The 12,742-nt window shown below is 56.6% G+C and overlaps 6 protein-coding genes across 6 annotated transcripts; 2 read left to right on the top strand and 4 right to left on the bottom strand.

Moving 5' to 3' along the window:
- Window position 1: 1 nt before the first annotated feature.
- Window positions 2–1,220, bottom strand: B0H64DRAFT_236677 (protein FMP52, mitochondrial). The gene has a single exon (XM_062799804.1). It carries the CDS (start codon window positions 1,029–1,031, stop codon window positions 330–332), a length of 702 nt encoding a protein of 233 aa, XP_062656267.1. The 5' UTR covers window positions 1,032–1,220; the 3' UTR covers window positions 2–329.
- Window positions 1,221–1,624: 404 nt separating this feature from the next.
- Window positions 1,625–2,371, top strand: B0H64DRAFT_445664 (Pre-rRNA-processing protein TSR2-domain-containing protein; the record flags this gene model as incomplete). The annotated part of the gene is made up of 2 exons (XM_062806857.1): window positions 1,625–1,652; window positions 1,722–2,371. The coding sequence occupies 2 exons, from the start codon at window positions 1,625–1,627 to the stop codon at window positions 2,369–2,371; spliced, it is 678 nt and encodes a 225-aa protein (XP_062656266.1).
- Window positions 2,372–3,126: 755 nt separating this feature from the next.
- B0H64DRAFT_236759 (uncharacterized protein) lies at window positions 3,127–4,581 on the bottom strand. The gene is made up of 3 exons (XM_062799807.1): window positions 4,108–4,581; window positions 3,300–4,045; window positions 3,127–3,237 (listed from the first exon to the last, which is right to left on the bottom strand). Exons 1-2 carry the CDS (start codon window positions 4,297–4,299, stop codon window positions 3,335–3,337), a joined length of 903 nt encoding a protein of 300 aa, XP_062656265.1. The 5' UTR covers window positions 4,300–4,581; the 3' UTR covers window positions 3,127–3,237; window positions 3,300–3,334.
- Window positions 4,582–5,827, bottom strand: B0H64DRAFT_236704 (uncharacterized protein). The gene is made up of 2 exons (XM_062799806.1): window positions 4,684–5,827; window positions 4,582–4,601 (listed from the first exon to the last, which is right to left on the bottom strand). Exon 1 carries the CDS (start codon window positions 5,648–5,650, stop codon window positions 4,946–4,948), a length of 705 nt encoding a protein of 234 aa, XP_062656264.1. The 5' UTR covers window positions 5,651–5,827; the 3' UTR covers window positions 4,582–4,601; window positions 4,684–4,945.
- B0H64DRAFT_236700 (transcription factor PAP1-domain-containing protein) lies at window positions 5,518–7,768 on the top strand. Its single transcript, XM_062799805.1, has 4 exons — window positions 5,518–6,127; window positions 6,192–6,945; window positions 7,021–7,324; window positions 7,378–7,768. Exons 1-4 carry the CDS (start codon window positions 5,681–5,683, stop codon window positions 7,589–7,591), a joined length of 1,719 nt encoding a protein of 572 aa, XP_062656263.1. The 5' UTR covers window positions 5,518–5,680; the 3' UTR covers window positions 7,592–7,768.
- A 1,370-nt stretch (window positions 7,769–9,138) lies between these two features.
- B0H64DRAFT_468142 (kinase-like domain-containing protein) lies at window positions 9,139–11,631 on the bottom strand (the record flags this gene model as incomplete). The annotated part of the gene is made up of 7 exons (XM_062807737.1): window positions 11,223–11,631; window positions 11,000–11,122; window positions 10,819–10,930; window positions 10,550–10,754; window positions 10,332–10,487; window positions 9,809–10,260; window positions 9,139–9,748 (listed from the first exon to the last, which is right to left on the bottom strand). Exons 1-7 carry the CDS (start codon window positions 11,263–11,265, stop codon window positions 9,139–9,141), a joined length of 1,701 nt encoding a protein of 566 aa, XP_062656262.1. The 5' UTR covers window positions 11,266–11,631.
- Between the last annotated feature and the right edge of the window lie 1,111 nt (window positions 11,632–12,742).

The following is a 12,742-nucleotide window of genomic DNA, read 5'->3' as shown; positions in this document are numbered from 1 at the left end:
GATCCCTGGCGCGTCAGATGGGACGAATTTAAGCTTCTTATGCGGCAAACTGAGTGAATCTCTATAACAATCGCACATGAGCGACGTTACAGTCCGGGTCTTTGGGTTAAATCGGCCGGTCTAGATGTCCGGTCTTACAGATACGGTGTACGAAGAGTGAAACCAACGGGTTTGCAATGAAAAAAAAAATAAGGTTTGTCGGTGAGTCCGCCCATAGTCCCCGTGTGTTTTTCCAGGTACAAGTAGTGTTACACGGCATCGAGTTTCTGAGACGCCCCTATCCATCACTCGGTGGTTCAGTTCGTATCGTGAAGGCCTCCGAGGCCCGGTTAATCCTTCCACTCCGTCCGGCCGAGCCTCACAATCTCGCTCGACTCCAGTATCCAGTACTTCGACGGCGCCTTCCCCTCGGCAGCAATCTTCGCGGCGTGCACTGCCGCTCGCGCAATGACGTCGGCCTCCTGCCCCAACCTGTCCTGCACGCCCAGGCCAAACCACCTCCCCAGCGCCCTCGTCGCGCCGATGAGGAACGGCCCGCCCTGATGCGGCACCTCCCGGTCGCCCATGATGATTGCCGGCCGGACGATGATGGCCGTTTCAAAGTCCAGCTCCTTGACCGTCTGCTCTACGCCTTTCTTCATCTTGCTATACGGCAGCCAGTTGGCGAGCAGACCGTCCGATCCCGTGCTGGAAATGAATACAAAGCTGCGCACGCCGGCCTCCTTCGCGGCCCGTGCGAGCTCGACGTTCAGGTCGTGGTCAATCTTCCACTGGTTGGCGATGCCGCCCGCCTGGGCACGGGTTGTGCCCAGCCCGGAGAAGGCTGTTGATGGGGTGGGCTTGATGCCCGCAAGCTTCGCGGCCCATTGGGTGGTGTCGGCTTCGATGGTCGCGTGCAGTGTTGGGCCGGTCGATTTGGGTGCCCGACGTGAGATAGTGTGCACTGCGCTGATCGAGCTGTCGGTCAGCAGCGTCGCGAGGATGTTTGAGCCTACAAGACCGGTGCTGCCAAGGACGAGATTTGAGGCCATGTTGCTGGTGAGGAAATGTTTGAAGTGAGAAAAGAGGTGAAACAGGTAAGGTGAGTGTGTGTATGTTTGAACTGTGGGAGTATTTTCGTCACAGTTCGCTGTGTCAATATTTTATTTTGAGTTTGTGAAGCCAAGACGGTGATGGTAACGGGTTTTGGTTAGTTAAATAGCTGTGATGGAAGAATGCCGGCGACTTATTGAGACAGGAGCATGCGACCAAGCATTCCTAACAGTCCGTGCAGCGAATGCCAGCGAGCGAAGCCAGGTTAGGTGCTGCTGCATTCGGGAAAGAATCAGGCCGGATCCTAATTGCGGCCGGCTCCAATCACCGTTAACGCCGGAAGCGCATTCGATCGTGCTTCTTGCCCTCCGCATTGATGTCGTCATGTTTTTGGGGGCCTGGGGAGCATGTGAAGAACGATGAACCAACCCTAACCCCTATTTTATCGAGTGGTTGCCCGGAACACCAAAAAATTCTCGACCGAAATCAACAACCCCTCCATCGCCGCCCCGCATCCGATTGCGCCCACGCCGTGAACAGCAGACCACCCCGTCGCATTCCCTCAAGGCCATTCCCACACATCCAACCGACCATGGCCAGCACCTCCAACCCCAGTCCGGGTATGCGATACCCTACTCCCCCCTTCCATCCCCATCCACTTACACTAACCAACCCACCCCTCCCACCAGCAACCTGCCAAGCGACCTTCGAGCAAGGCGTCGCCATATCCCTGCATCTGTGGGAGGCCCTCGCGCTCGCGGTGCAGAACAACTGGGGCGGTCCCGACTCGGCCGACAAGCGGGACTGGTTCGCGGGGGCCGTCGTGGAGCTCTTCCCCGACGTGTCCAAGCTCACGCCCGCGCAACTGCAGCAAAAGACAACAACAGCAAAACAAAACCAGGCTGCCCCCTCGCAACAGCAATCACAGAGCGCGCAGAATGGGAGCGTCGAGGAGGCGGACCAGGCCGACGTCGAGTCGGTGCTGCTGCAGGTGATGGTGGACGAGTTCGAGGTCAACGTGGACGACGACTCGGCGTTCGAGCTGGCGGAGCAGGTGGTGCGGCTGCGCGGGGACTGTCTCAAGGGCAAGTTCGACGAGGTGGAGGCGCTGCGGCGGCGGTGGGAGGGCAAGAAGGGGAACAAGGTCGTCTTTAAGAAGGCGGAGGACCAGGACAACGAGACGGATTGGGATACGGATTCCGGGGACGACGATGAGGAGGAGGAGGAGGGTGGGGATGTTGAAATGAGTGATGCGCCCGCGCCGCCGCCGAGGAGGGAACGGCAGGAGCCGGAGGTGGACGAGGATGGGTTTACCAAGGTTACGAAGAAGAAGAGGTAGAATAAGTAGGGGTGATGGGTGGTCTGGAGGCCCAGGACATGGCTCGCTCAGATGTCGTTATAGACTACTTAGATATGGTTAGGGACCAAGGAACCTACAGTTGTTATATGACCAAGGTAGGAAAAAAAGAGCCGATCCAACTCCACCATACCCCCCTAGGAACGACGGGAACCCCGCCTCGACCCCGAACGCCGGGAACACAGCACCTTACTCCCAATCTTCCTCGTCGCTGCTGTCCTCGCTGTTATCGTCGTTATCGTTACGCGACTCCTTTGGGCTGTTCGGGGCGTGGCTGGGGACACCGGACCTGGCCCCGACAACGTCATAGCTCGCCTCGCTGTCCGCCTGCGACTTTTCGTCGTTGGACTTTCGTGGCTCCGACGGCTTGAGACCTCGGCCGGCCGCTGGTGGCTGAATCGTCGCCGAGGACCCCGTCGACCCCGGCCGCCTTGGGACTGTAGATCTTTTGTTGGGTACTGCGACAGTCTCATCATCCGACTCTTCGTCCGAGTCCTCCTCCTCCTCATCATCATCCTCGTCCTCATCTTCATCATCATCCTCTTCGTCACTCTCCTCGTCACTCTCCTCCTCGGCCTTCTTCTTGACCTCCGCCTCAGGCTTCGTTTTAACCTGCTCCTCGGCCTTCTTCTTGACCTCCTCCTCCTTACCCTTATCCTTCACATCTGCTTTCACCTCCTCCTTTACCTCCTCCTTTACCTCCTCCTTTACCTCCTCCTTTACCTCCTCTTGACCCTTTCCCTTAGCCTCCTCCTTAACTTCTTTCTTGACCTCCTCCTTGACCTGCTCTTTACCCTCCTCCTCATCCGAGTCCTCATCCCAACCAACCTCCTCCTCAGCTGCAGCAGCTATTTGTCAAGCGTTAGCATAGGCTAAAAAAATAGATTGAGCTGGTACTCCTTCCACTTACCCTTGAGAAGGTCTTTCCTCCGCGCCTCAGCGGTCTCAATGCCGTGCCTGAGGAAGTAGTACCGCTTCCAGAAATCCGCGTAGGCAACCTGGTCGGGCACGAGCTTCTCCATGGTTGTCCTCAGCTCGGGGGTACTTGTCCAAGTCGCTGCTGATATCCGCCGTCTTCTTATCGACGTCGAACTCCTTCGCCCAAGTCTCGAACTCGGCCCCAGTCCCGTCCTTGCTGAAGCTCTCCGGCGACGTGTGGATGACGTGCAACTGCGCGTCGAACCGCGACGTGTGGATCACCCTCTTCCCGTGGGCATCCTTGCTCTCAAAAAGCACCCCCGTGTTGGCCCGGCTGTCCGCCTGATCGTCGCTCGGAGGGGCGATGGTGATGGCGTCGCGGAAGAAGTCGCGCAGGTTGGACCCGAACCGGAGGAGGGCCTCGTCCGCCGCGTCCTCGGCTTGTTGGAGGTCCTTCAGGCGCTTCGCCGCCTCGCCCCGCAGCCGGGAGAGCACCGTCTCGGACTCTTGGAGCGCGGCCTCCGAGGACATGTCCTTGGCTGCTGTGGGTGTCGTCTCGGCATTGTCGCCGGCTTCTCTGGCCGCCTGGTCCGAGGATGGTGCTGGCGGGGCGGACGTGTTCAGAGACAGGCTTCGTGTGCGCTGGATGATGGACTCGCGCAGGTCGGTGAAGCCGCGCGTGGCATCCTGACCCACGGCCGAGAGCTCCTGCTGGGCCTCGCGGTAGACAGATCCACCCTGGAAGATATAGTAAGCACGGTGACTATTCCCACGCGACCCGACACAGAGGAAACACACACCTGCTTCACCACAGTGCCGAAGAAGCCCCCGATCCGGGCACCCCAGGGGCTAGAGGAAAAGGCCCGGTACGCATCTTGCAAATCCTCATTCAGGCTTGCCTGCGGGGCTGGCTTCTTCTCCCCGGACGACGAGGAGTCGCCATGCTCCTCCGGGTAATTTGATTCTTGAATATGATCGTAGGCAATGTCCATCACGACGGAGCCTGTTGCCGACGCTTGGAGATTGGGTAATCGTCCAGCTTCGAAAGTCTTTTTAAGTTATCCCGTTCAATACGGCCGAGTTACATATGCCCAGCGTTGCTGTCGTCCCTCGAGTCTGCAGAGGTTCGATTTAGGTTGGGACAGGGCTCATGGGCATCATGTCGGGTCGCCTGCCGCGGTGCGGAGAGAGGTGCAGCAGCGCGGGGCAGTGCACGGACCATGGCCGAACGCCACATCCCGTTCGCATTTGGCAGGTCTTGGCAGTTTCTTGAGCGGAACTACCATGTGCATCCCTGAAATTCACTGTCTCAGGGCTGTGATTGTTACAGGCTTTGTAGGCACGAAGATAAAGACATAAGAAGTACGGATACATACATAACTCTTCGCTCCCGAATACAGGCAAGTGACAAGAACGGATCCCACGTGCTGATACCAAGGACACCCCGACACTCCCGGCTCCCCGAGGAGCCACGCAGCCTAACCAGTTCCTGTGTAACTCGGCGATCTTTGGTCTGACTCAGCGTCGGATATAAAGGGCGGTACGCTTGAAGATATTCGGCGTCGCTGGTAGGTATGTACATGGTTGAGCACTTTTTCAGCATCTTCTCTTCGGTTCCCTTCGTGAAACTCAAAAGAGTTACAAATGAGTAACGACAGACTCGCAGTTGTGGCAGTTGGCTGGAATCAGTTGTATCTTGAAGGCACGGCTGGCTCCGGTCTTGTGGGGCAGATATCCATTCGCTGCGCACGGACAGGGACCAATTCCCAAGCCTTCCATGAACGCTGACAAATTCGTGGCAGCAATCGCCCACCCCTCCAACAAATCCATCTGCCGTTCGGTCTGACCCTTCGTCCGCCCGCCTCCTCCTCGGGGCGAACAGCTGGGGTCAGGTGCAAACCCAAGGCAGCCAGGGGCTGGGAAAAAGCCACGACTTTTCCCCATCTCCACCACGCCGCTGTTCCATCGCCACCTCCGACCTTCTACTCGACCTAAACTTCTTGGCCTGAGGCAACTTCGCCTTGATTCCCCCCCGCTGGCTTGACATTTTGCAAGCCTGCAGTCTTTCCTTGCACAATATCCCGCTTCCAGAAATATTGAACACACTCTGACGTCGTCGGCTTCTCTTTTGGTGCCTTTGTCCAACGTCCGATACCCCGCCTCGTCTCCGGTCTGGGGCTCGGACTTAGTACCCCAGCGCCGCTTCTGCTTGTCATCCGCGCCCTTTAAGCGTTTCGTCCGATACAACACCTCTTCCTTTAGGGTTGTCGGCCAGTGCACATTGTCCTGCCACAGCGCTATCCTGAACATCATCCCGCAACACGAGCACCCTTTTCCTTTCATAATCGAGCGCGGTCCAGCGAGTCAGCCGAAATGACGTCGTCGCAGAACCCGCTGCAGGGCCTCGTCCTAACTCCGCAGCAACAGAACCTGCTGTTCGCCGCACTCAATTCCAATCGTCCGAGCGATGCGCAGCCGACCAATGGCTTCAATATGTCGACGCTCCAGTTTGATGGTTCGCCCATCCAGCCCGATGGCATGTCGAGCTTCCAGAACAGCCCGGACCTTGATTATGATTATGACTTTGCCGGAGCCGATTCCAGCTTTGATTACTACGACGATGCCGGCCAGGCCAAGATGATTGGTGATCTCCCCGGCTCGAAAAGGGCGCTCAAGTCCGAGTCTGGCGACGCTGAGTCACCGGAAAAGAGAAGCCATCCGGATGAAGAAGAAGAAGGCCCGGGAGCCAAGCGGCGGGAGAGCGAAGAAAAACTGGCAAAGAAGCCAGGCAGGAAGCCTCTCACTACGGAACCGACTTCGGTAGGTTTTATTCAACGGACCTGGGAGATCAACATGGTAGGACTGTTGCTGATGGACTCCACAGAAGCGGAAAGCCCAGAACCGGGCAGCGCAGCGGGCGTTCAGGGAGCGCAAAGAGAAACACCTGAAAGATTTAGAAACCAAAGTCCAGGAGCTGGAAAAGCTGTCCGAAGACGCGAACAATGAGAAGGAAGCGCTCCGTGCCCAAGTTGACAAGATGACGGTCGAGTTGAATGAGTACAAGAAGCGATTGTCGATGCTCTCAGGAGGGCGACCCGTTCCCCAAGGCCCCGCATCCGCCTTTGGCAGCCTTTTTGTCAACAACTTGAACGACGTCAACTTCCAATTCGAGTTTCCCAAGTTCGGTAGCCTCCCGGGTCCTCCCATCAACAAGGCCAAAAAGCCCTCGCCAACACAATCGCAATCATCGAAGCGAGGCAACTCGGACCATCGGAGCCCTAGCGAGAGCTCACAGCGCGGGGTTAGTCCGGGGAATTCGAGCAGTTACAGCCAGGTCGGTCTGGACTCTCAATCCCAGCAGGACCTAGCGAGTCTGTCTTCGGAGCTCTTCACGCCTCCTCTCAACAATGGCCAAGGCGTAAACGGGTCGTCGATCAGCCTCGACTCCCACTACAATATGGGCGGTGCCACATCGACAAGTTCACCCTCTGCGTCCTCCAACTCGAACATGGGCGGCCCTAATTCTTCATGTGGAACATCGCCCGAATCATTTGCCCAATCGCCCATGGGCTTCAAACCTCTCGACACGTTGAGCACAATCGGAGAAGAACACCCCAGCCTCGGAAATCCATCGCAGGGTAAGCAGTTTCGGGCCGCAGCGATGAGCTGGTACACGGCGGCACTCTAGGAAGGTTGTGGCTAACATGCTTCAGGTCCTGGTCATTTTGGTAATGCAGGCATTGAGGACTTCACCCAGTGGCTTCCCCAGAACGACTTTCAGTTTGATCCGGAGCTATTTGGCGGCTACCGTGACCCGCAAGAGAACGTTTTGTCTCAGGGCTTCGACGAGGGCTTCTTCAACGATGCCGTGGATATCGATTTCCTCACGCCGTACAACTTGCCAATTCCTAGCCCAGCACCGCCCAAGAAGGACCTCATCTCTCAGATCGATGCCGCAAAGGACGCGGACGAACCCGCCACCACGAACAACGTGTTGCTCCAATGCAACGACGTTTGGTACGTGCACATAGACCCATACTCAACGTGCAATTTCACTAACAAACCCATAGGGAGAAAATACAAAACTGCCCCAAGGCAAAGGGCGGCGATTTCGACCTGGACGGTCTTTGCGCAGACCTGCAGAAGAAGGCCAAATGCGACGGCACCGGTCCCGTGGTCAGCGAGAAGGACTTCCAGCGTGCCATCAAGAAATATCTGTGCAAGGAGGAACAGGCGGCAGCCGAGGCCGACGCGTTTTCCAAGGAGACGCAGACACAGTCTTGAGTTGATTTCCCTGGTTTTGGCACCGTCGGATGCATTGTACAACAAATGGGGTTACTCATGAGGGCAGGTCGGAGCATCGTCCCTCGACCTTCGGTCGATACACAATGGAGTTAACTGGAGAAAGAAAAACTTGGGGGGATAAGGCGCCTGAGAAGGGGTAGGGCTTGGAAACACCGTCTCGGAATCAGTTTATGCGACACCCAATGCTGATCTCCAGACGGAATTATGGCATGGAGTAATGGGCGGATACCTATTTGAGAAGGACTTGACACGAAACTTGATATCTGTTTGTGCCCGTTGGGCTTTCCTTGCTCGGTCGGTTACTTATCATTGGGCGGTTTCGGGAGTTTCTGATGGATTTAGCACGACCAGTGCTCGCTATTTTTGAAAGATGTAACAAGTTGGAGTTGGTTATTCGTGGCAATCATCTACTCGGCTCCCTCTTGTACTGTCATGATTGGCATGGTTTTTGTCTTTTACTTCATTCTGTTTTTTTATTCAGACGTGTGACTTGAGTATCTCGATCTTCAGCAGTCCGTAGCGAATAACAGGGAAGAAGTAACATGGAATAACTATCGAATGGCTAAGTGAGCGTGTGTGGCCACTTGCATAAGATCTGGGGCTGGTTTCCCTCGAGGATCGCACATATCATGCACCAGCAGTCGACCAGGGGATATTGCGTAGATTCGGTACCTTAGGTAGATAGTTCGCGGCCGGCATAGACACTCGGAACCCGATCATAAAATAAAATATCCATCCTCTTGCTCTCTCCCTGCTGCCAACATCAACTGTCCGCGTTGGCCTCGACATCGTCCCTAACCCGTGGACGTGACATCTCATGCGAGAACCAATTCCACACTACAAGCACAACGGAAAACAAACATGCCCTCATATTACACTCACAAATAGAGACCGGGTTAAAGTAGGTCAAACTAGAACGCGGTATGTTTTCTCGGATACCCACGGCGTAGTTAAAAGAGAGAGGCAATAAACTGACCGCATCCAAGCAAACACAAATCGCAAAACCAGACTCAACTCAAACCAAACCTCGCAATGACTGAAGAATATGCTACTCGAAATAATGACAACTAAAGCCCATACACTCTGCTCATGCTTTGCTCTTGCTCAATGACGACGATGCATGCGTGCTCCAGCCGAAGGCAACCAAAAAGACAAATGGCCAAGAACACAGCGCAGCGCACAACCCAGCCAGACCAGAGCCCCTAAGTAGGGGAGGAACCTGACCCGAACCCGAGCTAGGGCCTAAACGGATAAGTGACCTGAACTCGAGCCCCTAGTCGGAAGGCTGGCGGGCCTATTCAAGCGGTCCTGCCATCCATATCCATCCTATCCTCTTCTCCCACCATATCCCATATCCCCCCCTGTGTATATATGGATGTATGTAATGGCACCGCGTCGCGTATATGCACTCCCTCCACTTCCTCACCCACCCACCCACATACCAAAAACAAACGGAACCACCCCTTTTCCCTCCCAACCCCCTCCCACGCAACACACCAACAACAGCATAGGCACTCCGCAACAGCTCACCCCAACACAACCCGCGCCCCCTCCTTCCCCAGCACACCCCTCTCCTTCGGCTTGGGACTATTCCCCCTCCCCTTCTTCCCCCTCAAGAACCCAAACACGCCGCCGCCGCTCCCACTGCCCCCGGACCCAGACCCCCCACTCCCACCATCGCCCTTGCCGGGCTCGTTGTTCGCCCCGCTCGCGTCCGCGGGCAAGGTGGCGTCCTGCCGCGCCAGGTCGCTCCAGCTGCTGCCGCCGTCCAGCGTGACCTGCACGCCGCCCGTGGGGCTCTCGACCATCATGCCCGGCACAAAGGCGCGCCCGGGGCGCCCGCCGCTGGCCGGGCCGGGCGAGTTGTACGACTGCGGGTAGGGCGGCAGCGGGGCGGCGCGGCCGGGCGGGTTGCCGCGGCGTTGCTGCTGCTTTTGTTTGGTGGCGTTGGTGCTGCTGGTGTTGCTGGTGGTAGTGTTGTTGTTGTTTTCGTTGGACGCGCGTGATGGGGTCGCGCCGTTGGTGGCGGGGGAGGGGGTGGCTTCGTCGGTTGTGAGGGCCTGCGGTTGGAGGTTTGCCTTGCTGCTGGCGCTGCTGTCTGGCCCGGTTGAGAGTGCTTCTTGTTGTTGTGTGAGTCTGGGAGGGCGGGTGTTAGTATCGGAATTGGATGGTGAAGGGGTTTGGGAGGGGACGCACTTCTTGTAGGCTGCCACCGTGTAGTCGAACGGCCGGAAGTCAGTATCGATCATGCGGTAGAGCTCATCCTCGCGGATCTCCTTGTCGGTGGCGTCGTCCTTCAACCTCTCGCGGGGTTTCTGCCTTCGCGCGCGGGCCTCTAACGGCGCCTCCTCCAGCAACAACTCCTCGAGATCGTATGTCGCGTCGAAGTTGGTCTTCTCCGAGGACGGGACGAACACGGGCTCAATCTCCTTCCTCTCGAGAGCCACGAAGTCGATATATGAGAAGAACTCATGCTGGGTGAAGCTTTCCCATGTCGACCCAAGGCGCTTGTTCGGGTCGATGTCCAAGGCATCCTTGATGGCGTACATGCACGGTAATGTTACGGGGGGGCTCGTGACGGGGAACTTCGGGCGGGCGGCTTGGATGACGGTGCTGAGGGATGATTCCGAGTTGCCCTCGAACGGCCTCTGTCGGGATGCATTAGCGCCGACCGTGCGTTGGGAGGGCCGGAGGAAGGTCCGTTGCCAAGCACACATACCTTGTTGTAGATACATTCGTAGAAGAGCACACCCAGGGACCACCAATCTGCACGGACATCGTAACCCTGCCCTGCATAGACCTCAGGGGCAAGGTACGCCAGCGTCCCTGACTTGCTCGTGAGGACCTTGCCTTGGATGATATCTGAAGCAACGTTCTGTGACGTGTTAGTCGTCGCTGTGGTCGCAAGGGGGAGGGGAGGGAAGGGGAGGCACATACGAAATCTGTCAAATGCACATGTCCGTCGGCGTCGAGGAGCACATTGTCTGGCTTCACGTCACGGTGGATGATGCCCTGCCCGTGGATGTACCTCAGGGCACACCCAAGCTCGGAAATCCAGAACCTGACCGCCTCCTCGGTGAATGTCTTCCTCGAGATGTGGAACCGCAAATCTCCGCCGCTCATGAGGTCGACGACCAAGTACCTGTTCCTGTTAGTCTTGTCGCTGGAGCTCCCCCTTTGGGGGGAGGGGCGGGGGTTTCGCATACATGTATTCGATGTCTTGGAAGCTGTACCGCAAGTTGCAGATGAAGGGGTGGTTTACATGCTCGAGCATCCTCCTTTCGCGTATTATATTGCGGACACTCTCCGAGCGTACGACTAGTAGATAGACGCATAAAGTCAGCCTTTTGGTCCCTCAGTCATTGTGCAGTCCGGGCAGTGTCGCACCTTCATCTTTCCGGATGTATTTGAGGGCGAATGATAAGTTTGTGTCTTTCCTCTCGACGATCCGTACTTTGCCAAAAGCACCGCGGCCTACGACTCGGAGAAGACGGAAGTGGTTGAGGTTCACTACGGAAAACCAAAGGCGGTGTTAGTGGGCATGTCGGTGGCCAAAAGAAAAACAAAAAAAAGAAAGCGAGCAGCAGAACCACCTAGGCATGGAACGTACCTTCCCCATCGAACTCAACGGGTTTTCCCTGGCTGTTTCCCATGATTTCGATTACTTATTTTCCCCCGACTTCCAAAGCTAAAAAATGGCGAGCGTTTTTCTCCCTTGTATTATTTGGTGTAGATGGATCGATCAAGGATCCATATAACCAGTCCGGGACGATCGCAACGAGTTCGGGTGGTTCGTGGACGGGACGAAGAACCTAATCGACATCCGGGGCTTGCTAGGGAAAAGGACGGGGCAGCTGAAACAGCGAGGCACGCCTCTGCTTTTCGAGACACTGCTGCTCGAGGGCGACGAAGTCGGGCAGGATGTTGGGAGTGGCCCAGACACTCGGGGGTGGTCGTGGGGCCCGAATCAGAGGATGCCCGAGGGTTGGCCGGACGGATGAACCAGTTCGGAAAGCGCACGACAGCAAACGGGAGTGACGGTAGGGTGACCGGTGATTGAGGGGTATCGAAAGCTAGATACCGAGATGGGAGGACTTGAGCGAGGAAGCGAAGGCGACGAGAGCCAAGCAAGTAACGTCAAGTTACTTTCGACTTCCTATGTAAAGCTAATTCCCGAACGGTGTTGGCGCTGTAAAGGTTTGACGTTCGAGAAGCCCTGTCAGGGGGTTCGGCCAGAATTAAGTTGGTTTATGAGAGAAGAGACAGGAATGGAGCTGGTCTGCGAGGTGGTGGAGGTTCCTAGGGGTCACCGGCTCTGAGAAACGTGCCTGGACGGAGTTTGGCGGCTTGGACTACAGGGATGCAAGCCCCAGCAATACGGATATCATGATAAAGTTTGTATCACTCAGACCTGCCGTGCCACAGACAAGGGAACAATCCTATCCGTACATGGCTTCTTTTACAATGGTAAATTTTTTGAGATTGTATCCTCCCCTCTCCCGTCCTTTCTTTTCCCCTTTCCATAATGACAAAGAATTTTCCGGTGGTGTGTGGAGGGGACTCCTCTTGAGGAATCGCCAATTGGGCGCCTCAAATCGATTCACGCAAGCGCAGATCGCGCCCTGAATGGCGCATGGCTTCCGCAGCGAATCCGCCATGGCGTCGTTCTCTTTAGGCCATGCTCGCTTCTCTCATTAATCTGACCCTTTGTGCTGCGTCTCTCCCGAGTCGCAGAATGTAATTAATGCCACATGGCAGCACGGCAGCACCGCGTGCGGCGCTGTTAAATGCAAGTCTGATCCGGTGTGCCAGTCTGATGCGCTGTCGGGCCCAGCGATGGATGGGGTTCGATTGGATGGGTGAGCGAATGCTGATGTCGGCAGTGGCCTGCTGTGGGATCGTTGCAGCAGCAGGGAACTTGGAACCGTGACCTGACACAAGATTCCGATGGCTCCTCCCTCCCTTGCGCGCGTGGCGACCTCGTGGGTGCGGCTGGCGAGTGGGAGCGGAGGAGGCTGGGCGTGGCAATTAAACCCAGCCAGGCTAGCGGGAACGCTACCGGAAGCTCTGTACCAGGGAATAAACTATGTAACCTGTAATAAACTCGACACACAGGCACGCGGGTCATGG

Source organism: Chaetomium fimeti, assembly GCF_033439085.1.
Source record: "Chaetomium fimeti strain CBS 168.71 chromosome Unknown B0H64scaffold_7, whole genome shotgun sequence".
In the NCBI taxonomy this organism is placed as follows: Eukaryota; Fungi; Ascomycota; class Sordariomycetes; order Sordariales; family Chaetomiaceae; genus Chaetomium; species Chaetomium fimeti.
The sequence above is the reverse complement of the archived record's forward strand: the minus strand, read 5'-3'. Positions and strand labels throughout refer to the sequence as shown.

Coding starts and splice junctions, on each gene's coding strand:
- B0H64DRAFT_236677 (XM_062799804.1), bottom strand. CDS start 1,031: ATGGCCTCAAATCTCGTCCTTGGCAGCACCGGTCTTGTAGGCTCAAAC.
- B0H64DRAFT_236759 (XM_062799807.1), bottom strand. CDS start 4,299: ATGGACATTGCCTACGATCATATTCAAGAATCAAATTACCCGGAGGAG. Junction 4,046..4,107: donor TCGGCACTGTGGTGAAGCAG/GTGTGTGTTTCC, acceptor TATATCTTCCAG/GGTGGATCTGTCTACCGCGA.
- B0H64DRAFT_236704 (XM_062799806.1), bottom strand. CDS start 5,650: ATGAAAGGAAAAGGGTGCTCGTGTTGCGGGATGATGTTCAGGATAGCG.
- B0H64DRAFT_236700 (XM_062799805.1), top strand. CDS start 5,681: ATGACGTCGTCGCAGAACCCGCTGCAGGGCCTCGTCCTAACTCCGCAG. Junction 6,946..7,020: donor CCTCGGAAATCCATCGCAGG/GTAAGCAGTTTC, acceptor AACATGCTTCAG/GTCCTGGTCATTTTGGTAAT. Junction 7,325..7,377: donor CTCCAATGCAACGACGTTTG/GTACGTGCACAT, acceptor ACAAACCCATAG/GGAGAAAATACAAAACTGCC.